This window comes from Bos mutus, chromosome 1, assembly GCF_027580195.1.
Source record: "Bos mutus isolate GX-2022 chromosome 1, NWIPB_WYAK_1.1, whole genome shotgun sequence".
Taxonomy (NCBI): Eukaryota; Metazoa; Chordata; class Mammalia; order Artiodactyla; family Bovidae; genus Bos; species Bos mutus.
Window position 1 is genome coordinate 79,497,359 of NC_091617.1, and position 26,027 is coordinate 79,523,385.

At 43.6% G+C, this 26,027-nt stretch overlaps 1 protein-coding gene across 1 annotated transcript; it reads right to left on the bottom strand.

Annotated features, from left to right (window-relative positions):
* Positions 1 to 2,957: 2,957 nt before the first annotated feature.
* On the bottom strand, positions 2,958 to 16,128 carry ADIPOQ (adiponectin, C1Q and collagen domain containing). The gene is made up of 3 exons (XM_005910767.3): positions 16,027 to 16,128; positions 6,129 to 6,335; positions 2,958 to 5,230 (listed from the first exon to the last, which is right to left on the bottom strand). Exons 2-3 carry the CDS (start codon positions 6,325 to 6,327, stop codon positions 4,707 to 4,709), a joined length of 723 nt encoding a protein of 240 aa, XP_005910829.1. The 5' UTR covers positions 6,328 to 6,335; positions 16,027 to 16,128; the 3' UTR covers positions 2,958 to 4,706.
* Between the last annotated feature and the right edge of the window lie 9,899 nt (positions 16,129 to 26,027).

Genomic DNA, 26,027 nt, shown 5'->3' on the forward strand with positions numbered 1-26,027 from the left:
AGCAGCCTGAACTAAAATTAAATAATTTTTTTTTTTAAGTGGAAAAGCTTCTGGGAAACAGAGGGTGCTCCCTCTCTCTCTCTCTCTCTCTCTGACTTTTAGTTTTGCTTCTCTCTCAGCCTGTCTTTTTCTCTACAGCTGGGCTGCTTCTATCTCTAGACCATGGGGCAGAAGTTGGCCACCCCGGAGTCTCAAATCTACACATTTCACACACATCCTAGTTCATTGCTGGAGGAACTCTGGATGGCCCAGCTTAGATGAAGCATCTGGTTTGGTCCCTTTTATGACCTCCAGGAGAAAGGAATTAGGCTAGGCCCACAGGGTTGCCTGAAGCGCAGGGCACGGGGGTGGCCCCAGCACGTAGGGAGAAACGGAAGAACACCCAGCCGGTGTCCACTACACTCAGTCAAAGCTGAAGGCTTCACCTGTTTACAGCCCGAACTTAACTGACCCAAACTGAACTGCACTTTAAACCTTGAGCCTGGCCCCAGAATTCCACTTACACTGATCTTGCGAGGCACTCATAATGAGTAAAGGGAAGTGGTCTCTGCATTTTCATTTCTTCCCTTTTGGGAAAATGTGGTTTTTACATAGTGAATTTCATTCAAGATCATGTTTACGTGCTGTAAAATACCTGAGTGAGAACTGAAAAGATAAAGGGAGAAATCAAGTTCTTTCTAAATCTTACTAAAAACCTAGGTGTTTCCAAACATTCCTAAGGAAAGCACTAAATCAAACTGCTGAATTGGAGGTAAATATTTCTGCTTTGATCCCTTTGGTGGAGTCAGGCTGACTCCTTTTGCTTCTGCACAGCATGTGATGTAGTCTCATCAGTCACTCCACGCACAGGAAGAATCGGAGGCTGGGTTATAATCAAGACCTCACCTGACCCCAGCCTCCCCTGGCCAAGGGGTGTTCAGTACCCTCCACATTCTTTCTTCAACAATGGACTATCTCAAGATTGGACTTATTTTCTTTGACTTCCATCAATGTCAGGGTAATTTATGTGCCTTCCTGGGGCTCCTGCCATCACTCAGTTCCTGCCCTTTATCTTTCTTCAGGACTATACTGGGACATGGGGTATCTGGCACCAGCCAGGATGGATGTGTGTGTGTTACTCGCTCAGTTGTGTCCGACCTTTTGTGACCCCACGGACTGTAGCCTGCCAGGCCCCTCTATCCAGGGAATTCTCCAGGCAAGAACACTGGAGTGGGTAGCCATTCTCTTCTCCTGGGGATCTTCCCAACCCAGGGATCAAACCTGAGTCTTCTGCAGGCAGATTCTACCTTTCCCAGTGATTACAACCCAAAACTCTAAACACAATGCAGAAAAACAAATCTCAAGAGTCTAAAAAGTAAATAGTGGCAGACAGATTGAGGGCTGAAGTCCAAGCTTGAATAACAACTCATAGCCTGGCTGAGTTTTATGGGGGTTTTTCCTTCTTTGTCTCATGGATTTGACCTGAAGGCAGGCCAAGTCTTGGAATTGTGTTTTAGGCATGTTGGGAGAAATCACCATTTCCAGGAGAAATCACCTCTTGCTGAGACCAGAAAAAGCAATCCCTGCATAACAGAGAGTGTAAGAGAAATCCCACTTTTAAAAATATGCTTTCTTTTCTCTTTTTTCTTCCAGCTCTGCCAGGATCAGCCCCAAGCACTGCCTGCATTGCCACAGCAACAGCAGCAACACAAGCATCTAAAATTCACTCCCTCCTCCAAAAATATCTCTCTCTCTGACCAGAGAAACCAGTGAAATGGACCATGCTATTCAAAGAGTGTGGGTAATCCTTATTTTCTGTAGCCCACCTTTCTTTCTTTTCTCTTGCTGCTTTATCCCCCTCAAGATAGCCTAAGTCACACAAGACTGCACAGTAGTGCAAGAATATAAAATTCAGAGAGAACCCTAGTTTCCTGGCAATAAGAATCAGGGAAAGGAGGGTCCCTGGGGGCTGGAGAATATAGGGACATGCCAGAAAGGAAAGAGCTGGAACAGGACCTCTGCTAATTATGTTTGGGACCCTCCCTAAGTACCAGACTCAACCCCCAGTGTACACATGCAGAACAGACCAAGAAAAGCATAGCAGAGGCTTCAAGAATTAAACTACAGGGACTTCTGTGGTGGTCCACTGGCCAAGACTCCTCAATCCCAATGTAAGGGACTTGGATTCCACCCCTGGTCAGAGATCTAGATCCTCAAAAGATCCCAATGCCACCGTGAAGATTGAGACTTGGCGTTCCACCCCTGGTCAGAAATATTTTTTTTTTTTTATTTATTTTTTTTTTTGCCTTTTATTTTATTTTTTTTTTTTAACTAAAAGATCCTCCCTCCCAACCTCCCCAGGCCAAGCATCCAGTGACTGAACCTGGACTGATTGAGATTTCCAGTTTCAATGACATTCTCCCAAGACCCCCTCTCCCACAGAGTCATAAGCAAATAAATATTTTCAAAAATAATTAAACTTTCCTAAAAATCCCAGACCAAACTCTGATTCAAATGTATTCTTTTTTAATGGTATGTACATTCATCTGCTGATGGACATCTAGGTTGCTAGCAATAAACAGTGCTGCGATGAACATTGGGGTACACGTGTCTCTTTCCCTTAAAAATAAATATTTTTAAAAAAAGAATTAAACTACTAAAATCCCAGACCAAACTCTGAGTGGTACATGTGACAGATAGCAAAGGCTTTAATCTACCACTCTGGTAACGGTCCAGATTTTGCTTTAAGGAAAATACTCCTTCTCCAGCCTGAGCCATAATCAATTAGGCCAATAAATATGTTACATCCTCCTGACTCCAGTGACTGGTCAGAGATGAGCACACAACCCAGCCAAAGCCAATGAAATGCAAGGACATCTTATCTGTCATTCACAAATTAGAGTTCTGATTAACACAAGGTTTACCCCTCTTCATCCCTCTCCAAACCCCATGTCTTCTCCAAAAATGAAAACAAAAGATCTGTGAAATAAGTGTTCTATTTTTAATGCTGGATAGTATCTTTACTTGTAGAAAATAATGATATACAAGCATTTTAAAAAATTAAGCTTTATATGTAAATATCATAATTGCCTAATGAATAGTCAAAAGGAAATCATTCAGAATTTAAAGCTGCAAGCAAATAGCTAAGTTTTCCATTTCTATATTTATACAGAATGCTATTAGCTTTGCTTTTGCTAAAATCTTTGAAAAGCGTCACTCATCTTTATCCCGAGAGGATGTTTACCCTCATCAACTATCTGTAATTCCTTTTTTTTTTTTTTTTTGAGGAATATTTAACAATTCAAAGTACTTGTATTTAAGGTGTACAGTTTGATGATTTGATACAGACATACATTGTGAAGCAATCACCACAATCAAGCTAATTAAAAGTCATCTAGTTATCATTTTCTTTTCTTCATTTTCTTTCTTTTTTTAACACTTCTTAAAGAGCAAGAATAGATTCAGGAGGCCCAGGTCTCCCCTGGCCGTGTTGGTGCTCTAAGAAAGAATAGTTTCCAACTCCTTTCATGGGCTTTGCATTGCAGGCTCAAGCTACTTCCTTAAGGGAAAATTCTTTAAGTGTTCTGGAAAGCACAGTCATCCCTAAACTCAGTGGAAAAGATTCAAGCCATCCAGTGGAACAAAGATTAGGAGTTTAAAATCAAGGAGTTCCTAAAATAAAACTGTTTTTGTAGATAGGGATTGGTTATATGGAGAGACAGAAATGGAGTTAACTCTGGGTAGATAGGAGGTTCCAGAGTTTGATCTTCATGAGGCATCAATCAAGGACCTGCAAGGGGATTCAGGGTGCAGGAAGCATGATCCTCTGTGGGTGATTATTCCTGGCCTGCGGGAGGATGTCTTACAGACTCAGGCCTCTCATCCATGGTGACACGTGGAAGAGCACAGGGGCCCAGGTGTGAGGAAGACTTGCGGGAAAGAAGAGATATCACATCAGAGAAGCTTTCCAACCTGGTGGTCTTGAGGAATAGGGAAGGTCTGAACACGTGGAGATGGAGTCAACTTTCTGGGTCAGAGAGAAGGGTCTGAGGAAAGACATAGAGAAGAGGAAGTATAGAGTAGTCCAGCTGGAATGAGACCTAGTCATGCAACCACCTTCTCTGAGGGAGTGCTTCAAAGGAAAGGCTTAATGTGTGGTGAAGGCCAGTTCAAAGGTCCTCAGATGAGTTGGTTGGAGACCCCTACCAATACTCTACCAAAAGGCTATATAGTCCTTAAAACAGACACCATATACTGGAAAAGGTCCACACCCCTGGGTTGGATTTCTAACTCTGCCACTTAATGCCTGTGTGACTTAGGCATCCTCAGAAATGCAACTGTAAAAAAGAGAAGAATATTGTCCTGTGTACTTCATAGGATTGACATGTACATAAGGAAAAACAGCAGGCACAGAATATCACTGTCAAATACTTTCTTGTAGTTAGTTATCTTGTCATGTATATGAAACTCCCCAGTAAATGTTATCATCCTTCCATTACCACTACACAACAGATCCTTGAGGCCAGGGGACATGTCTTCTTCAAGACTGTCCTGGGAACATAGTATATCATTTCTTAAAAAAGGTACTTGATCAATGAATAAATGAATGATGTTCAGAATCCCCTCAGCTAGATAATAAAATTGGTCTCCTAACTACAATGTAGACCTGTGGACTGTTCTTTCACTTTGTGCTGCTTGGCCCAATGGAGACTCTGAGTTAATGGTGCTCATTCAACAATGTTATGGTAGAGAAGGAAGCCTGTGAAGGTGGAGTCATTGACATTATCTGCATAGACCCCATTGTGATTTTCACCCTCGTACACCTGGAGCCAGACTTGGTCACCCTTCTCCAGATAGAGGAGCACGGAGCCAGAGGCCTGGTCCACGTTCTTGTCCTGGAACTGGTCGTGGGTGAAGAGCAGGGCCTTGTCATTCTTGTAGAGGCTGACCTTCACATCCTTCAGGTAGACAGTAATGTGGTAGGAGAAGTAGTACAGCCCAGGAATATTGCAGAGGAATTTGCCAGTGGTGCCATCATAGTGGTTTTGCTGATTGTAGAAAATCTTGGTAAAGCGAATGGGAACATTGGGGACAGTGACCTGTCTCTCCAGTCCCACACTGAATGCTGAGCGGTATACATAGGCACTTTCTCCAGGTTCTCCCTTTCTGCCTGGGGTTCCTGGAAAGCCTCGGGGACCTTCGATCCCAGTGATTCCAGTTTCACCAGTGTCACCCTTAGGACCAACAAGACCTAGAGAACAAGAAGACCTCTGTGACCCAAGGAACAGAACTCCTGTTTAGGTTGGTTTCAGCCTAAAACACTGTCCCCGTGGCCCCTACCTACAATATGCTTGACTTACAGAGCAAGGAACCAACAAGAGCTCTCAAAAGGGACAGCCATAACCTTCTCCTCCATATCCCCCCATAACACAGGCTCCCATAAATTCCTCTCCAACTTTATCTTCAGAAGTCTCCATCACAGACCCTCCACCCTGCCAGTACTTTATGTGCAGGCTCAACCAGTCGTACATAGGGGACTTTTCTGTCCCATCTGTCTAGGTTGCCCAATACCCATCCTCCAAGGTCTCACTCAAGCCCCACCTCCTCCTGAAAGCCTTCATTGTCAGTCCAGGTCTGCATCCAGGGCATTTTCTCTCTATTCCACTCTTTGGGTATTTGTCCGTATTCACTTTGGCATATTTGGAGTAGACCCTCTGGTAGTAATGTCTAACAGTCCTGTGCACTAGGGCAAGAGTTCTCCAAGAAAAGGACTGTGACCTGCAGGAGGTCCCAGTAAGTGTGGTTGAATGCCACTGGATAGAATGGGAACTAAGGGGACATTAAGGAAAATAGGAGTATAAGCAGACTGAGAATAGGGATGGATGAGGCTGAGATGGGAAAGAGGATGGGGAAGGTGGTGTGGGTAGAACAGAGCCAAGGGTACTTGGTTTTAAAGGGACCACGTGTGTTCACCCCTAGAAGGCCAATCCATAATTCACTTTAAGTTGCTTATGGGTCACATCAAAAAGCTTTGTTTCTTCCCTGCACAAAGGCCTTAGTCAGTAACTATTGCCCTCTCGTAGTTTTAGAAGACTTCCTCTACCCAGGAGGAGTCTGTGATGGGAGGATGTGAAAGTCTTTATTCTTACCTGGATCTCCTTTCTCACCCTTCTCACCAGGGGTGCCATCTCTGCCATCCCGGCCTGGGGTCCCGTTGTGGCCAGGATGCCCTGGAATGCCTGCCATCCAACCTGCGCAGGCCCCCTTGGGCAGCGGGGGATCTTGCATGTTGTCCTCGCCATGACTGGGTAAGGCTAGTAGCAGTAGAAGAGCTCCCTGCAGCAGCATCCTGAGCCCTGGAACCCAGATACACGCTGTCAGCCACAAAAGAGCAACCCCCACATGGCTCCCCTGTCAGGATCCGAGCAGGACTCTGGCCAGCTCTGCAGAGTTTGCCTCAGACCCGCTCCCTCAACACTCACCTCTTCTGGAAAGACTTCTGATTCTTCCAGCCCACCTTGTGCTCTCTCTGACCTGAAATTTTCAGTGTTTAGCCTTATTTTGTAGGTGTGATCTCCTTTCTTCCACCACCAGTGATGGTGAGACAGCACTCCTCCAATTCCTCAGATCTGAGCACAGTATGAGGAATGGGGAAAGCTCCAAGAGTCCATTTGTCAGGACTCTATCCCTTGGGTTTTCCAAGAATGATGACTCAGATCATTCCATTCAACTCCCACTTCCCTCTCTTGGCTCCCTCCTTTTTCTTCCCTTTTCCTTTTTTCTATGTCTGTTCCTCCTCCTTTCTCTCCCATTCTCTTTCTTCCTTTCCCCATCTCCTGGGCCATATGTTAGACATTTGGCTTATTACACACTTGCATGCACACATGCTCACACACACACAACTACACATGTACACACATACACACACACACACACACACACAGCCTTGGTCAGACAACCAGAGATACACTGTCCCATGAGACTAACCACTGACCTCTGCCTGTGCAGCCCCTTAGCTGCACCCCCTCACCTGCATGATCCCTACATGGACTTCAGGTCACATGGGCTGTCCTCTCTTTTAGGAAGTCCTCCCTGTCCTCCTCCCCCATCTGGAAGTCCTCAGCTGTTCCTCCTCTGTCCTCTCCCAGAGCCGTTGCTTATCTTTCACAGCACTGCTTGCCCTGTACTGTAATTTTATTTGTTCACCCATTAAGCACACCCACAGGGGCGGGGGGCTGTTAGTTGCACAGTCATGTCAGACCCTTTGCAACCCCATGGACTGTAGCCCACCAGGCTCCTCTGTCCATGGAATTCTCCAGGCAAAAGTACTGGCGTGAGTAGCCATTTCCTTCTCCAGAGGATCTACCTGATTCAGGGATAGAACCTGCACCTACTGCTTGGCAGGCAGATTCTTTCCCATCAGAGCCACCAAGAAAGTCCCACCAGTATAAAACAAGGACTAAATAAATACTTTTGTAGAAAAAAAAAAAAAAAAGGAAATACAGAGAGAGGAGGAAAGGAGGAAGGAAAAGAGAAAGGAAGAGGGAAAGAGAATGGAGTGCACTTAGAGTATGCATTCTGGAAGCCCTGAGAAAAATTTCAAGGGGCAAAGTTGGCCAACGGACTCCCTGTCTCAGAACCAGCCCTCCATATCCCCTCCTGAAAGACAGTCCTTGCATGCACAGGGCCTCTGGTTCCCCTCAATCCCTGCCTCTGTTATTAGGTTACTGAAAGCACCAGACAGAGAAACTGGTCCTAGGATCCTGGATCACAGGCATCACTGATACCCTCTGTGGAGTCTGAAATGTAGCAAATCCCAAGAAACTGACTCTAAACAAGACATGGTCCATGTGTATTTTTTTACCCTAAAGACTCATTTTTTTCATCAGTTTGCTTGTCTCATAGATTTCACAAAGCTTCCAGCACTGAATTTGGCTTCAGGAGGAAGTTCTTCTATGAGGGATGCAGAAGAATCCCTGATAAGTAATCTTACCCCCAGAATTGTGCATTGTGTCTGGAATCCCACCTCGATGGCCCATCACCAGGAGCTCTATCATCATTCAGTCAGTGATGCCATCCAGCCATCTCATCCTCTGTTGTCCCCTTCTCCTCCTGCCTTCAGTCTTTCCCAGCATCAGGGTCTTTTCATATGAGTCAGCTCTTTATATCAAGTGGCCAAAGTGTTGGAGTTTCAGCTTTAGCATCAGTCCTTCCAATGAATATTCAATACTGATTTCCTTTAGGATTCACTGGTTGGATCTCCTTGCAGTCCAAGAGACTCTCAAGAGTCTTCTCCAACACCACAGTTCAAAAGCATCAATTCCTCAGCACTCAGCTTTCTTTACAGTCCAACTCTCACATCCATACATGACTACTGGAAAAACCATAGCTTTGACTAGATGGACTTTGTCAGCAAAGTAATGTCTCTGTTTTTTAATATGCTGTCTAGGTTGGTCATAGCTTTTGTTCCAAGGAGCAACTGTCTTTTAATTTCATGGCTGCAATCACCATCTGCAGTGATTTTGGAGCCCAAAAAATAAAGTCTCTTGCTATTTCCATAGTTTCCCCATCTATTTGACATGAAGTGATGGGATCAGATGCCATGATCTTAGTTTTCTGAATGTTGAGTTTTAAGCCACCTTTTTCTCTCTCCTCTTTCACTTTCATCAAGAGGCTCTTTAGTTCCTCCTTGCTTTCTGCCAGGGTAGTGTCTTCTGCATATCTGAGGTTATTGACATTTCTCCTGGTAATCTTGATTCCAGCTTGTGTTCATCCAGCCCAGCATTTCACATGATGTACTCTGCATATAAGTTAAATAAACAGGGTGACAATATACAGCCTTGATGTACTCCTTTCCCAATTTGGAACCAGTCTGTTGCTCCATGTCCAGTTCTGTTACTTCTTGACTTGCATACAGATTTCTCACGAGGCAGGTAAGGTGGTCTGGTATTCCCATCTCTTTAAGAATTTTCCACAGTTCATTGTGATCCACACAGTCAAAGGCTTTGGTGTAGTCAATAAAGCAGAAGTAGATGTTTTTCTGGAACTCTCTTGCTTTTTCAATGATCAAACGGATGTTGGGAATTTGATTTCTGATTCCTCTGCCTTTTCTAGATCTAGTTTGTACGTATGGAAGTTCACAGTTCACGTACTGTTGAAGCCTGGCTTGGAGAATTTAGAGCATTATTTTGCTGGCTTGTAAGATGAGTGCAATTGTGTGGTAGTTTGAACATTCTTTGGCATTGCCTTTCTTTAGATTGAAATAAAAACTGACCTCTTCCAGTCTTGTGGCCACTGCTGAGTTTTCCAAATTTGCTGGCATATTGAGTGCACTTTAACAGCATCATCTTTTAGGACTTGAAATATCTCAGCTGGAATTCCATCACCTCCACTAGCTTTGTTCATAGTGATGCTTCCTAAAGCCCACTTGTCTTTGGACTCTAGGATGTCTGGCTCTAGGTGAGTGATCACACTATCATGGTTATCTGGGTCATGAGATCTTTTTTGTACAGTTCTTCTGTGTATTCTTGCCATCTCTTAATATCTTCTGCTTCTGTTAGGTCCATACCATTTCTGTCCTTTATCGAGCCCATCTTTGCATGAAATGTTCCCTTGGTATCTCTAATTTTCTTGAAGAGATCTCTAGTCTTTTCCATTCTATTGTTAAGTTTATTCATATATATAATTATACATAAACTTATATATATGTATGCTCAACTTTCATACACACAAACGTGTGTGTTCATTAAAAATAGTAAGATAAATAATTTGGAAACTACAGAAAATAAACTAATCCCCATTCCCAAGAATCTATCTGCTTATTTTTAAATGTAATGGAAATAATATTTTCCTAGAAATTTTATTCTCTAATTTTTGCTTTGCAATTTTCTAATTTTTGTAATCATCATTTTAAATGTGTGTACTAGTCCATCAAGTGGATATAACCAGAGTATATGTCAACATTTCCTTTTTATTGAAGTATGAACATACTTTCATTTTGAAACATTTCATACTTTCATTTTGAAACATTTTTAAATCTAACAAACATCTTTGGCACATAGCTTATCCCTAAACTAATATTTTGCTAGGACATAATCCCAGAAGTAAAAATTTTGTACCAAAAGATATGAACATTTTTAAGGCTCCTGATACATATTCCCAAAGTATAGTTTGTCATGCCGTTCCACAGCAGTGCATCAGTGTGTATACAAAAAGCCTGTCTTAAGTGCACTCCCCAACTTTGAATATAATCATTGCAAACAGTTTTGTTGATCTTAGTTTAGTGAGCAAAAGAAATGGAACCTCACTGCTTTGATAATTAGTGAGTTGTACATTTTATTAAATGCTTATTTCCTAATTTAATGTCTTCATTTTTGATATCTGTTAGTGTTCTTTATCAGTTGATTCATTAGGGATACAATGAGCTTTTTGAATCAGTTTTTGTGAGCTCTGTATATCAGCCCTTAGTCATGTGTCCTATGATTTACCTCTAGTGTAAAGATTATTTTCTGTTTTGCTTATCCTGTTTCTTATGTGACAGAAGTTTTAGTTTTAGGGTTTTTTTTTTAAGTTTTAGTTTTTATATAAACAACTCAGTTGATTTCTTTTTTTTTTTTTTTTTTGGCTTCTAAGTGTTAAACAGTCTTTATCCATACTAGGATTTGGTAAGTACTTTATTTCCTTCTCTTTTATTGTTTGGTGTATTTTAAATTTCACTCTTTAATCCATTTCTGATATTTTGTGTTGGGTAAGCTTTGATCTAAGATAATCAAGTGATTTCTTCCTATTTGATGACTAGCTGTTTAAAAGACATTTATTTAATACTTTTGCTCTCTATTGATCTACTGCATCATTTATCAAATATCAAGTTCTAATATCATCTTATAAGTAAAGCAAGAATTGAGAGTGTGACCTGCAGGCTGAGAGGAGAGACAAGCAACACAACCAGTAGGTGCGGATAGAGACAGAGGCTGCCGCCTGGTGGATGAGTCCCTAGCCAAGGCTCTCTTATCATCAGCCTGTACCTTTGTCCCCCTCTACTGGATTTGGAGGATTCAAAGTTATTGTTCTCAATAACTGCCGGAAATAAATGAAAATGATAGTTTAGGCTTGTGCTTTGTCCCTTCAGTCATGTCTGACTTTGAAACCCCATAAACCCCTCCAAGCTCCTCTGTCCATGAACAATGGAGTAGGTTGTCATGCCCTCCTCCAGGAGATCTTCCGTAACCCAGGGATCAAACTCAGGTCTCCTGTGGATTCACCTGCTGAACCACCAGGGAAGCCCAATTTAGGCCAAGATGAGCAGAAAGAGAGGAGTTAGCTGCAAAGCCAAGAAGAGAAGCCAAGAAGAGATCAGTCAAGTCCCATTTGTGTTTAAAGAAAATACTTGTTCTAAGACTTTATGTGTTGTCCAACCTTCCCACAACTTGTCACCTCCATCCTTTTCCTCTACGGAGTTAGAAGTAAAACTCCTATGAAGACTACCAAGAGGCTCTGTGCTTGCTTTCTCCAGAAATGAAGAAGGCTGAGTTCTTTTCCACAGAGAAACAGGAGGAGAGAATCCAGAACACGAGAACTGGTGGAGGCAGCTACAGAGGGCCCCACAGATGCAGGGTCACTGGGGGCTTCCTCCACATCATTGAAAGGACTGAAAGATCAGGTCTCCTGGATTCTCTGGTTCCTCCTCTTCTTTTAAAAATCAAGATTCTATTTTCCCAGCTCAAGGGAAGTGTTAAGGAACAATCTCTCCTCTCATAGGGGCAATGAGTCTGGATTCCATGACAGTGACAGGTGATGGAGGTAATAGAAGGAGGGAGGGAGGGCAGATGGGCACACAATCCTAGGATGTTTCTGCTGTGAAGAACAGATTCTGACTAAAGAAGAAGGTTATCGTCTAAAGTTCTGGATGGAAAAAATCATCAATTGATAGCAATTGAAAGTCAGTGCAGAGATGCTGAACTTTCAATTTATTTTAAAACTGTGTGTGCTCCCTATTTAAATATAGCAATTATTACATTTTGATTTTGAAAGACCTCTCTTTCTAAAGGGGAAAACATAACTAAATAAAACTGTAATCTAAGACTAAGTTCTAAGGCTCAATTGCACCTATAAAGAAATCATTTACATGGGTCATGAAGCTAATCCTAATACCACTTATAATTCTTTGTCTTTGTAGAATGCCACTTCTAAAGTTCTCACTTCACTTATTATCTCACTTAATTTTCACAACCATTTTGAGAGACAGGATGAGGTAAAATAGAGAGCACATGTTCTCTGACCTCCGTGCGTGGGTGAAAATAATTTGTTCTTCCTTGTACCATGTTTCAGGCATATGCTTGTTGGAGGATTAAAAAGCACAATCTGGGACTTCCCTGGTGGTCCAGTGGCTAAGACTCCGTGTTCCCAGTGCAGGGGGTCTGGGTTTGATCCCTGGTCAGGGAACTAGAACCCACATACCTCAACTAAGACCTGGCACAGCGAAATAAAAAAATTTTTAACCTAAGAAAAGAATAAAATAGAAGGTACAATCCACATAAAGTATATAGAGCAGTGCCTGGCACGTGTCAGTGCTCAATAAATGTTATCAATGACTATACCCATTCTAGAGATGAGAAAAGTGGGTTTCCAGGAAGTTAAGTGACTTGTTCAGGATCCCAGAGATGTTGAACAGCAGAGCTGGAAATCAAACTGTGATCTTCTGAAGCATAATGCTGGACACTTAGGCATAGTCCAAATAAGGAAAACAGCATCAAGGTCACACATTTGCCTGCTAATATTCCACTCCATTGGATGGGGGATAGAAGAGAGAATAGTGTGAAGAAACCCCAGGTCATGATCCAGTGACCTGGCTTCTAATCTGAGCTCCATCATTAACTGACCGGGTGACTTACCTTCCCAACCCACCTCCCAGACTTCGTGTTCTATGCAAGCAAAGCTGATTTATTAATGAGTTTATCCTTACCTATTAATAGACTATTTCACAATACTGTTGTGAGAACAGGTTCACTTAAAGTATGAAGAATTATTTTATAAACTTGTAAAATGTTCCACACAAATAAGTAGTCATGTCCGACTCTTTGCCACCTATGGACTGTAGCCTACCAGGCTCCTCTGTCCATGGGATTCTCCAGGCAAGAATACTGGAGTGGGTTACCATACCCTCCTCCAGGGATATAAGTAAAGAGATGCAAGCAAATATTTATGGAGCACTTGCTGTGGACCACCCTTTGTACATCCACTCCCCTTTAATCTCATTTCACCCTCACGACTACTCCAGGGGGTCAGGACTCAGTTCCAAGAGAAAGCTGAGGACCAGAGAAATTTAGTAACCTCCGCTCAAGGATAAGAAGTATTGGCCAAAAATTTCATTCAAGTTTTTCCATAAATCTAAATGAACTTTTTGCCAACCCAGTGGAAGTGTGGAGAGGTGCATGTTGAAATCCAAAGCCTGGGTTCTTTCTACCGCACTAGCTTTCATGGTGCACTGTGTACAGGTATGGATAAGCTTGCTTTCAAAATTATACAAGGGGATGGGCCATGATGTTCTCTGGATCCTAAAGGTCCATATTATAGTCCCTCATTTTCATTTAAGAGTATGAGAAATTCCACTTTGACCTGCTGGAATTTCAGCAACAGCAGCAGAATCTTGTGAAATGCATGGAGTCTCCTCTGGGACTGATAGGAGACAGAGTAAGATGGGGGAGAGAGGTCACCAAAGCCAATGCCAACTCCTCCAACAGGAAAGGGCATTAAAGCACAGATCGCAGAGTCCAACAAAACTGAAAGGGACCCCAGAAACCATCTCACCTCTGCCCTGCTTGTACAAATGGGAGGCTAAGGGGGAGGAAGGGGTGCATTGTTAGATCCTCATAGGATTTCCCTGGTGGCTCAGACAGTAAAGTGTCTGCCTACAATGTGAGAGACCCAGGTTTGATCCCTGGGTCGGGAAGATCCTCTGGAGAAGGAAATGGCAACCCACTCCAGTACTCTTGCCTGGAAAATCCCATGGATGGAGGAGCATAGTAGGCTATAGCCCATGGGGTTGCAGAGAGTTGGACATGACTGAGCGACTTCACTTTCTTTCACTTTCATAGAAACCAGCTCCCACAGTAGCACCTCCCATCACTATGCCATTTGTTATTTGTTTCAATCTTTACTCCATGAAGCAAAGAAAATATCCCCAACTTCAGAGATGGGGAAACTGAGAGATTAAGGAGAAGATCCCCGAGAGATGCCATCACATTATGACTGCCTCAAAAAAGGCTTCTCAGACTCAGTTCCTTAATCTGCTAAATGAGTTCATGTAAGATGAGGAACATGAGAACACTTTGAAGTTGGTAAGAGTATTTTGCAGTATAAATTGCATAAGGCAGTTTTAAACTATATTTCATTTAATCCTCCTCATTAGCGTTGTCTTTGACTCCACTCTACAGAGGAATCAGAGGTTTGAAGAGACCAAGATACTGGCTTAAGAGCATGCGACTCTTGGGCTGAATTAAATGAGATTGCTGTCTTTAAAGGTCAAAAAATGGTAGAATATTGGCAATTTTACCTGGTACAATCTAATGATAAATGGCAGAGCCAGAAATCAGCTAGGCTCTGCCTGGCACCCAGGAGGGTGACCTGAAAGCTTTCACTCAGCATCCTCATGCCCGCCCCCCCCCTCCCCACATGCACTCATACACACATACACACTCATCTCTCTCTCTCTCTTTCACAAACACACACACACACACCTCTGGGACCAGTCTCTCTCCACATGAAGGAATTCCTAATTAAACATTCTAGTGTCCAAAGCTTCTACCTCCCAACCTCAGCCAAGAGTCTGCAGCCCCTGGCCCCCCAGCCTGACAGGGAGTAAGAAGGAAGTCCGTCCCCACAACCGCCAGAAGCCAGTCCTCCGTCCCTCTTTACAAATCCTCAAGAATGAAGGGAGGGAGGCAACGAGAACAGCCAATGAAGCTTCAGGCTCCCTTCCCACTGCTCATCTTCAAGAACAAAGCTGACACCCTCATGCTCCTTTGCACATACTCTGCCAGCATCAAGTCCCCCCTGTTCCCAACCTTGTCGGGAAGAGCTGACCTTACCCCTAAGAACAGGAATCCCCAGGAGTGAGGTGGTTGCACCCGTCCTGAGGCTTGATCTGAACACCAGAGTCTCCCCAGACCAGGGACCTGCATCCTCAGACACACAAGGCCAGCCTGACCTTTAAAATCCCTTCCACTCCAGCCTCTGCATCTATGGCCAGAAACAGCCAGGATGCCTCAAGTGCAGCCCTCCCCAGGGCAGGCAGGACTGGGCTTGGTAAGGCTGGACAGATCATGATTTCTGTCAGAAGGTGTCTGCTACAAAAAAGATTTTTCATAAGTTTCCAGTAGATGCCAGGCTGCTTGCTCACCTTACCTCTTTTGAACTTCTTCATCATCCTGTGAGATATCCCCACAATGGTGTAGATAGCCATGTGTTTACAGACACCCCCCAAAATCTATAGATAAGGACCGTGTCTCATCCATCTTTGTATCTCACAAACCGCACCCAGGGTCTGGCCTGTAAAATCTGCTCAATAAATACTGCTGAGTAGACTCCAGTAGCAGAGTCGGACTCCAAACTCAGTCTGAGGTCAGAGCTCAGGCGTTCCCCAAGCTGCTTCTTCATGTGCTTCTTTCTCTGCCCTACTTGGTCAGCTGAGAAGTGATGTATCATCTTCTCCTCTCATATAATTGAACTTTATTGCTGGACCATCTCTCCCACTTCACTGACCCCAACCTTCTCTTTGGTTAAGCATCTTTACCACAGAGTGAACTGGACAAAATTCAGGATGGTCCCAGACATTTTGACCAGAGGCAACAGTCCCTTTTCTCTTGGAGCTCTGGGGAAATCGAGGCAGAAGCCCAAGGCTTGTTGGCCTCCACCAGTGCTGCCCTGACTGAGGTTTTGCCTGTATCCCTCCCCACCCTGCTAACAGGGCAGCCTGGGCACAGCCCAGCCAAAGGCTCCATGGTAAGGACCCTTCACCTCCAGCCTAGAACTTGAATCAGTCGTCCTTACCCTCAGGTGTGGAATCAGAGCCACAGACTTCAGTCAGGGTGGAAGTAGGAGGCGATGGCGCAGCCTCAGCAGCTCGGTACTCATGGGGACAAGCAGCCCCCGCCCCACCGCCGTCCCTTCCCATTGGCCAGCACAGTGAGAGCCAGAGACCAATGGGTAGACACGTGCCCCTGGCAGCTCCTTTGGCTTGCCACCCCAGGGAACCTGGTGCAACCCAATTCGGGCTTGGGATGCCAAGTAGAGCTGCAGTCATCATACTTATGTCTCCAGGCTTTGGCCTTTATCTTTGCCTCTTACAACAGCGACAGAAGACGGGACCAAGGGTCAAGATCAGAAGCAGGAAAACAAAGTATTTCTTCATGTAAAATGAATTGCCTGGTGGTCTGGGGCACCAGTTACCACCATCAGCTCCCACTCGCTCTACATGACAGGGAACTGCAGTATAGCAAGAAATACAATACATCCTTTCCTCTCTGGCCTGAACCCCAGACTGGGGAAAGATTTTGCATGCTAATTTTGAGGACTGAGGTGAGGGAACATTTCTGGGGTGGTGTGAGGCAGAGCCAGATTAAGATTATTAAAGGCCTTGGGTTCCAAATGATTTTGAAGCTCCAACCTGTATGTGATTCAAATTCAATATATCAGAAAATAAACACTAACTAGGAGAGATTGGGCTTCTCAGGTGGTACAAGTGGTATAGAACCACTTTATGCCAATACAGAAGACACAAGAGACGTGGGCTCAATCCCTGGGTCAGGAAGATCTCCAGGAGGAGGGCATGGCAATTCACCCCATTATTCTTGACAGTAGAATCCCACAGACAGAAGAGCCTGGTGGGCTACAGTTCATAGGGTCGCGAAGAGTACGACACAACTGAAGCAATTTAGCACATACAGAGGATGCTAAATTGCTAAAGATTTAATTAGCAATTAATTTAAATTAAATTAATTTAATCACTAAAGATTGCTTTAGCTTTAATATGCTAAAGATGCACATATACATGCATCTTTCATGGATTTTCTGGTTCCAAAATTCTGGGTAAGCTTTTGAAAACTAACTTTTCACATGCGTGTGAGTCCCCATTTTGCCAGAGCCTGAGCCTGTACCCACCTAACTGGGGAACCCTCCCCTGGGTTAGGAGCAGCCTGGAGTGGTGCTAAGGCACACAGGTATTCCTAGAAGGCTTAGATTTAAAGTGGCAGTGTTCATCACCTTGAACTCTGTCTTGGCAAAGCCACATTCTGTTTTTGAAGGACAGGATCAGCGCCACTTCCTGCAAGCCACAAATTCTGATACATTAAATTCCGACCCCAGCAAGGGCTCAGGATCCCAGCAATAATTTCTGCAGACATTCAGAAACAGAATGTCCTCAGGCAGAGGGTGGGCAAGTATTTGCCTGCCCCTAAATACCACCTCTGCTGACCACTCAGAGCCTAAAAGCCCCCAGCAAAGTAAAATAAAAGTCGGATCTAAGTCTTGTGCTGTGTTGTGCTCAGTCACTTCAGTTCAGTTCAGTTCAGTCGCTCAGTCATGTTCGACTCTTTGCGGCCTCATGAACTGCAGCACCCAAGGCCTCCCTGTCCATCACCGTCTCCTGGAGTTCACTCAGACTCACATCCATCGAGTCAGTGATGCCATCCAGCCATCTCATCCTCTGTTGTCCCCTTCTCCTCCTGCCCCCAATCCCTCCTAGCATCAGAGTCTTTTCCAATGAGTCAACTCTTTGCATGAGGTGGCCAAAGTACTGGAGTCTCAGCTTTAGCATCATTCCTTCCAAAGAAATCCCAGGGCTGATCTCCTTCAGAATGGACTGGTTGGATCTCCTTTCAGTCCAAGGGACTCTCAAGAGTCTTCTACCTCACCACAGTTCAAAAGCATCAATTCTTCAGCGCTCAGCTTTCTTCACAGTCCAACTCTCACATCCATACATGACTACTGGAAAAACCATAGCCTTGACTAGACGGACCTTTGTTGGCAAAGTAATGTCTCTGCTTTTCAATATGCTGTCTAGGTTGGTCATAACTTTTCTTCTAAGGAGTAAGTGTCTTTTAATTTCATGGCTGCAGTCACCATCTGCAGTGATTTTGGAGCCCAGAAAAATAAAGTCTGACACTGTTTCCACTGTTTCCCTATCTATTTCCCATGAAGTGATGGGACCAGATGCCATGATCTTAGTTTTCTGAATGTTGAGCTTTAAGCCAACTTGTTCACTCTCCTCTTTCATCTTCATCAAGAGGCTTTTTAGTTCCTCTTCACTTTCTGCCATAAGGGTGGTATCATGTGCATATCTGAGGTTATTCATATTTCTCCCGGCAATCTTGATTCCAGTTTGTGCTTCTTCCAGCCCAGCGTTTCTCATGATGTACTCTGCATATAAGTTAAATAAGCAGGGTGACAATATACAGCCTTGACGTATTCCTTTTCCTATTTGGAACCAGTCTGTTGTTCCATGTACAGTTCTAACTGTTGCTTCCTGACCTGCATACAAATTTCTCAAGAAGCAGTCTGGCATTCCCACCTCTTTAAGAATTTTCCAGTTTGTGGTGATCCACACAGTCAAAGGCTTTGGCGTAGTCAATAAAGCAGGAATAGATGTTTTTCTGGAACTCTCTTGCTTTTTGACCTAAATCAAATCCCTTATGATTATACAGTGGAAGTGAGAAATAGATTTAAGGGACTAGATCTGATAGATAGAGTGCCTGATGAACTATGGACTGAGGTTCGTGACATTGTACAGGACACAGGGATCAAGACCATCCCCATGGAAAAGAAATGCAAAAAAGCAAAATGGCTGTCTGGGGAGGCCTTACAAATAGCTGTGAAAAGAAGAGAAGCGAAAAGCAAAGGGGAAAAGGAAAGATATAAGCATCTGAATGCAGAGTTCCAAAGAATAGCAAGAAGAGATAAGAAAGCCTTCCTCAGCGATCAATGCAAAGAAATAGAGGAAAACAACAGAATGGGAAAGACTAGAGATCTCTTCAAGAAAATTAGAGATACCAAGGGAACATTTCATGCAAAGATGGGCTCGATAAAGGACAGAAATGGTATGGACCTAACAGAAGAAGAAGATATTAAGAAGAGGTGGCAAGAATACACAGAAGAACTGTACAAAAAAGATCTTCATGACCAAGATAATAACGATGGTATGATCACTCACCTAGAGCCAGACATCCTGGAATGTGAAGTCAAGTGGGCCTTAGAAAGCATCACTGTGAACAAAGCTAGTGGAGGTTTCCAGTTGAGCTATTTCAAATCCTGAAAGATGATGCTGTGAAAGTGCTGCAGTCAATATGCCAGCAAATTTGGAAAACTCAGCAGTGGCCACAGGACTGGAAAAGGTCAGTTTTCATTCCAATCCCAAAGAAAGGCAATGCCAAAGAATGCTCAAACTACCGCACAATTGCACTCATCTCACAGGCTAGTAAGGCAATGGCACCCCACTCCAGTATTCTTGCCTGGAAAATCCCATGGACGGAGGGCCCGTTGGGCTGTAGTCCATGGGGCCGCTAAGAGTCGGACATGACTGGGCGACTTCACTTTCACTTTTCACTTTCATGCATTGGAGAAGGAAATGGCAACCCACTCCAGTATTCTTGCCTGGAGAATCCCAGAGATGGGGGAGCCTTGTGGGTTGCCGTCTATGGGGTTGCACAGAGTCAGACATGACTGAAGCGACTTAGCAGCAGCAGCAGCACACGCTAGTAAAGTAATGCTCAAAATTCTCCAAGCCAGGCTTCAGCAGTACGTGAACTGTGAACTTCCAGATGTTCAAGCTGGTTTTAGAAAAGGCAGAGGAACCAGAGATCCAATTGCCAACATCAGCTGTATCTAAAGCCTAGCCTCCTACTAATATGCAAATATTTTGAGAGGAGTCACATCGGGCCTTTGAGATTAGAGTCATGAGTGTCTCTCCCCAAAGGCCTACTGGCTTAGGTAAGAGGCTTATGAAAATGAGGTTCCAGTTTACTTGAGAAGCAGGACTGAGGAGAAAACATAGAACAACTGCAGCAACGCTCAATTACGCCAATATTTTATTTTTATTGTGGCATCTCTGATTTATTTTGGGTTTGTATGACTATCTGTCTCTCCATACTAGACTGTAGACTTCATGAAAGCAGCTGCCTTGCCTGTTCAATGTTTTACCCTCAAACTCCAAGAATAAGACCTGGTATAAGATGGGCAATGATAAATGCTGAATGGAAAATCAGGGAATGATTCTATTTAATCTTCCCCTTGGAGATAACTCTGTCTCCTAGTTTACAAATCAAGTGTCTGCAGTTCAGTGAGTTTAAGCGATTTGTCCAGATTTGTACTATCTTGGACAGATCCAAGACTGGAACTCAGTCTATCTGGCTTCAAAACTCATATGCTTTCCAGGACCTGCTCTCACTCCTCCTGATGGACTATACGATACTAAGACTCATGCACTTACTTCAGGGTAGCTTTGAGTTTGGCATAAAAAATACTTTCTTCCAATCTTATGGGAATACAGCTGTTTACAGCAAGGTTAAATGATTGCACAACATGGAATGCGACGTGGAATGACTTTAGTCCCCAAATCGCATGGCTACTGTGCTTACCTGGCTGTCAGACAGGAACATTGTGCAAGCCTATCTTTTGAGGCCTCAGGGAAATCTGCCATTCACTACACAAGGGCCAACATGTGGAAAGACACAATTCTGTGGCATACTGGTTTAGAGACTGAGACTGAAAAACATTCAGTCAGAGATGCCTCAAGGCTAGCCTTTTTCCCAGGATTGAACTGTTACTACTAAAGTAAAATAATCAAATACATGTGAGCCTTTCCTCCAGCGTGTGTCATGGTTATCATTCAGTCCCCTGTCAGCGTGGGGACTAGGGTATTGAAAATAGCAGGTCATGTGATCTCTCTCTCCCATAAGTATGTTTAAGTATTGTATATATTTTTGCTTAATTGTGATTTTTTAAAAAATAATCTTAATTAAAATAAGTCAGTATAATCAAGACACAAAAGAAACACACCCTGTGGCCTTCCTCCCACTCCATCCCCCAATTCCTAGAAATGACCAAAAAAAGTTTTCATTCCTTTATCTCTTCCAAAGACTTGACTACAATTGCACTTTATCCAAGACAAACTCAGATACAAATATAAGACTCTTGTTTTGTCATTCATTCTTTGGACTAACAGCAACCTACTTTTACCAGCAAGGAGGCCAGTTCAAATAAGCAACCCTCGGTTCATATGTTTGAGAGCCTGTATCCTTGGACCACTCCTCACACCAAAATTCTCTGTTAGTTGAAAGGAGGATGAAGTCCTAAGACAGTCCTTGGTGAGAGTTCTTTTAGGGTGAGATTTTCTAGTTCTGGCAGGGTGAGATTTTCGAGAGTTGGGGAAACTTTCTGATTGACTTTCAAGTACATCTGGCAGTCTCTAACTGGTCCATTATTTACGTGTACATAGTGGGGGCTTTCCAGGCTGAGCAGGGTCATATGGGTTATCTTGCTTCATCTGAAAGAAAAACTGATGCTCAGCTTCAGAGTACTGCATTAGCAACTCATGTTTTAAAAAATAAGGTAAAATCTAGCTTTTTTTTTTTGCATTCTTAGTGTACCCGGCACCCATTTTAATACATATTTGTCTTTTACATTCTAATGTTAAATGTTTTTTTTTTTTTCATATAGTCAGTTTTCAAATGCATGGAGGGGATATTTCAGGATTCTCTGTACTGATCATTGTGTGTGTTTATTCTTCATCAGGAGAAAGTATCCTCTTGGCCAATGAAAATAGCATGATGCAAAGCTCTAAGATATAAGTATTAAGGTCATATCTGAAAGTTTATCTACTTATAAAGCTTGATATTTGAGTAAACATGTAATTGGGAGATTTTATTTAAAAAAACTTTCCAACCCCATATTCTGACATGGAACTCGGCATACAAGAGGACTCCATATACGTTGGCTGAGTCCAGAATTGCTACTGTGGCAATGAGGACTCTGGACCTGGAGTTGGGAAACCTGAATTCCAGTCTCTGCTTCACTACAGGCTGGTTGGATGACCATGCTATGTATTAATGGCCTAGTAGCTGGGAAATGGCCTCCATTATTAGGGACTATAATTCCTGTTGCTGCTGCTGCTAAGTCGCTTCAGTCATGTCCGACTCTGTGCGACCCCATAAACGGCAGCCCACCAGGCTCCCCCGTCCCTGGGATTCTCCAGGCAAGAACACTGGAGTGGGTTTCCATTTCCTTCTCCAATGCATGAAAGTGAAAAAATAAAGTGAAGTCGCTCAGTTGTGTCCGACTCCTACTATAATTCCTACTACCTCTTAAAGCTAGGAGTTAGCCTATGACAAAATTTTCACCCATAGTATATTAGAGACTCAGCTACTCCTGGCTGAATCTTAAAATATTACATCTGTGATTCTTCAATTTCTTCACTAACAGTGAACAGGAGTGCAGATATGCCTGTGACCCAGTTTTTTGAGGGTTTGTTTGTTTTTTTTAGAATTACCTATCACTTTTCCCCCAAGTTTATTGAGGAATTATTGAAAAATATGATCATATATATTTAAAGTATACAATCTGATGATTTGATATATGTATGCACTGTGAAATGGTTATCAAGATAATTAACACCTCATTCACCAGAGTTAACTATTTTTTTGTGTGCCTGGTGAAAATGTTTAAGACCTACTCTCAGCAACTTCCAAGTACACAACACGTATTATTAACTAGAGGCCCATGACCCAGTTTTGATCATACAGGCAAAGATGATGTTCTAGGGGATGGTGGAAAAACCAGAGGAAAGAAACCTGGGAGTCCCGAATGACCGTGTGGAACAGAATAGTCTTCCTACCTGCCCTGGACTGTTACCTGAGATAGAAATAAACCTATCAAGTCATTATATTGTTGGGTTGTTGTTGCAGCAGCTTACTATTCTACTTGGCCTATGATATCGCACAAAGAAAACTGTTTGCAAAGAGTCTGGGAAATAAAGGGTGTACTAAAAGTATGCAGGTTTCCCTTCTATAGGACTTCTCTGCACCTGGATAAACGTTTCCTTTTCTCCTGTATACTGCAACTTGAGCAAAAAAACTGCTGATCTCTTGTATTCTCTTACTGTTTCTGAAAAACACATCTGGAAAATGCTGACTTAGATGATTTCTATTTCCTCTAAATATTGCGTGTTAGTAGGAATTCAGAACACTACCAAATTTTCCAGAATCAAGGCTGCCTTTAGTCTAACTACTTTAGTCAGGGTATGTTATCTCTAGGGACAACAGGAAACATTATAAAATCATAAAGAATATTAATAATTTTTTCAACAGCTTTAGGGGAAAAAAAGGTTTAGGAGATTTTGATCTCATTGTTCTGTAATCTTTCTTACCTAATCAAATGGAAAGATGACAGAAGTTTTACCCGCAGAGGAGTATCTTTTTTGTTGTTGTGTTTGGTCTTACTTTCAAAGGGCTTGAAAAAGGTTCTGCAACCAATTCATTCAGTAGCCTGGGTGACCTGGAAGGCTACTGTGTATAAGCCCCTGGAAAAGAGTACGCAGGGCGCATGGGGATCAGTGGGAGGACAGAATGGCCCTGTTCCAGAGCACCTGAGGGCAGCATCCTGGGGACGTCAGCAGTGGTGATGGGATTGAAACGGTTCCTCTGGCAGCCGGTCTGGGACAGATTTGTGGAGAGGGTCTTCCTGAAAGGACTGGGAGGTTTGAGCACTTTGCATTCTTCCAGTGCCATCAAGTGTGGCCATTTTTGTAGATTCATAAAACGGCTGAGGTCCAAATGAGAGTTTCGGGCTGTTTCCATAGTGGGCAACTAGCCAACAGACGGTCGAAAGTTTTTCAGGGAATCCAAGTGATGTGTTTGGGCTTCCCAGGTGGCTCAGTGGCAAAGAATCTGCGGGCCAGTACAAGAGACACAGGAGACGCGGGTTTGATGCCTGGGTCAGGAAGATCCCCTGGAGGATGAAACGGCAACCCACTCCAGTATTCATGCCTGGGAAACCCCATGGACAAGAGGAGCTTGGGGGGCTACAGTCCATGGTGTCAGAAAGAGTCAGACACAACTGAGAGACCGAGCATGCATGCATGCAAGCAATGTGTTTTCTGAGGCTAGTAGTCAGAATCCTGAGGATTCCTCCGTCCAAATGTAGTTCTTACATATTCTTACTGAGAAATGTATTAGTGTGATTGACAAGATAATTGGAGAGACGAAAGCAGAGAAGTCCGCTGGGAAATCTGTATATTCAAGACTGACTATGTGAATGTATGTTATAAAAAATGTGAAAATATGCCATTGTAGATTATGCTAGACTACACTTTCTTTTGGCCTGGTAGATTGACTTGGTAGCTTATACATGTCCAATGTTGTTAATGCAGCAATGGGCTCTGACTGCTTAGAAAAACCCCAATCTGTTGACCCACAAACTTGAATTGGATCTAAAACAGGTTTTTCCCCCTCCCTTTAGGGAAGGAATCTGCGCAACCTTTCAAGGGTTTCTGAATGCAGGTGGAGGATGTTAGGATTGGTTTGCCAAGATCCCACTCCCATCACCTTGGTCTGCAGAACTCCCCTGAGAAATCCAGCTGCAGAGTTCCTTTGCTCTGCTCTGCTTCCTCTCCAACTTCACAGCTGGCTGGCCTAACCATCCTTCTTCCCTGAAGTTTACAAAGCAGCAATCAGAAGGTGGAGGGGGAAGGACTCACCTCCAAGGGTTAAGTAGGAAGGAGTGAAAGGATCAGGGACACAGCCAGGAAGAGGCTGGAGAATTCCAGACATGGCAAGTCAGATGGTCTTCTAAACCGTGGTTGGAACAGTCATGTCAGGAAGAGCACTGACTGCTGGTGTTGCTTCCTAGCTTCATGCACACTGGCTGTGGGGACCAAAGGAGGCCATGTCTGTCAAGCACCAGGGCCAGCCTTTAATGGCAGTGCCTTTCTGAACCCTATGGCCCAATGGTCTCGGCCAATACATCCTCCCTGCTGTGTATACATTGCTCCTCTGTGCCTGTGCACAGATGTCCTTCTCTTTCCTCTCCACTTGGAGAAAATGCTTACTCCAGAAGACCCAGCTCACCCCTTCCCTGACTGCATCAGGAAGAGGAAGTAGCAAGGTTCTGTGCCCCTACAGTATTTGTCACACCATGTCACGATGATCTGTTTCCACATCCATCTCCCCCAACCAGACTGAGAGTTTCTCACTCGTCCTCATCCCTCCCTGGTCTCTCCTGGTTGCCAGCTCCTTTCTTAGGATGGGGGTACCCAGGAAATAGGCATTGAATTAAATGCGTGAATACATACGTAAATAAATAAATATTCTTATGGTCAAAATGGAACAATGTGGGTTGGGAAATAATGCAAATAGAAGGAAATAAAATTTCCCAAATTTTATTTGGGGCAGAACTTTGTTTTAGTGTGCAAATAATAAATATTGTATCCAACCAATTTGAAACACACTCTACTGAGACAGATACTTTGTTGTTAAGAAAGGGAGCATGAGAGGGTGAATTCACAATCATAGCTTAACATTCTGAAAAATTTCAAACACTCTGCTGAACAACTGTGCCTAGGAGCCTCTCTCTGACAGTCTGTCCCTTAGTTTCTGCCCTTTTTTGGCCACAGTCAAAGGGCTTCTTTGTGAACACACTATTTCTATTTTCTTGAATTCTACAGTGATGTTCCTGAGTCTCATGGGAGACACCCCCCAGCTGCCTCCTGAGCCAATCCATTCCAGGAACAAATCAGGCGACCAAAGACTCAGCCAGATCCCTCATCCAGTGAACAGAGAAAATCAAAACACCCTAACAATTCCCAAACTATTGATTACTAAATCCAAAACTACCTCTAAAACTAAACAACTCCAGAGTTCAGGATGCTGGTTAGAAGCCATGAACGCTCAGCTCTCCACCTACCCTCTGCTCTCTGCTTTGTGGTTGGGGCCATTCACCGCCTTTGCCAGCTGCTCCCAAGTCAGCCTCTGACAACAGTGCTGAGGAGCGGAGGCAGGCGGAGG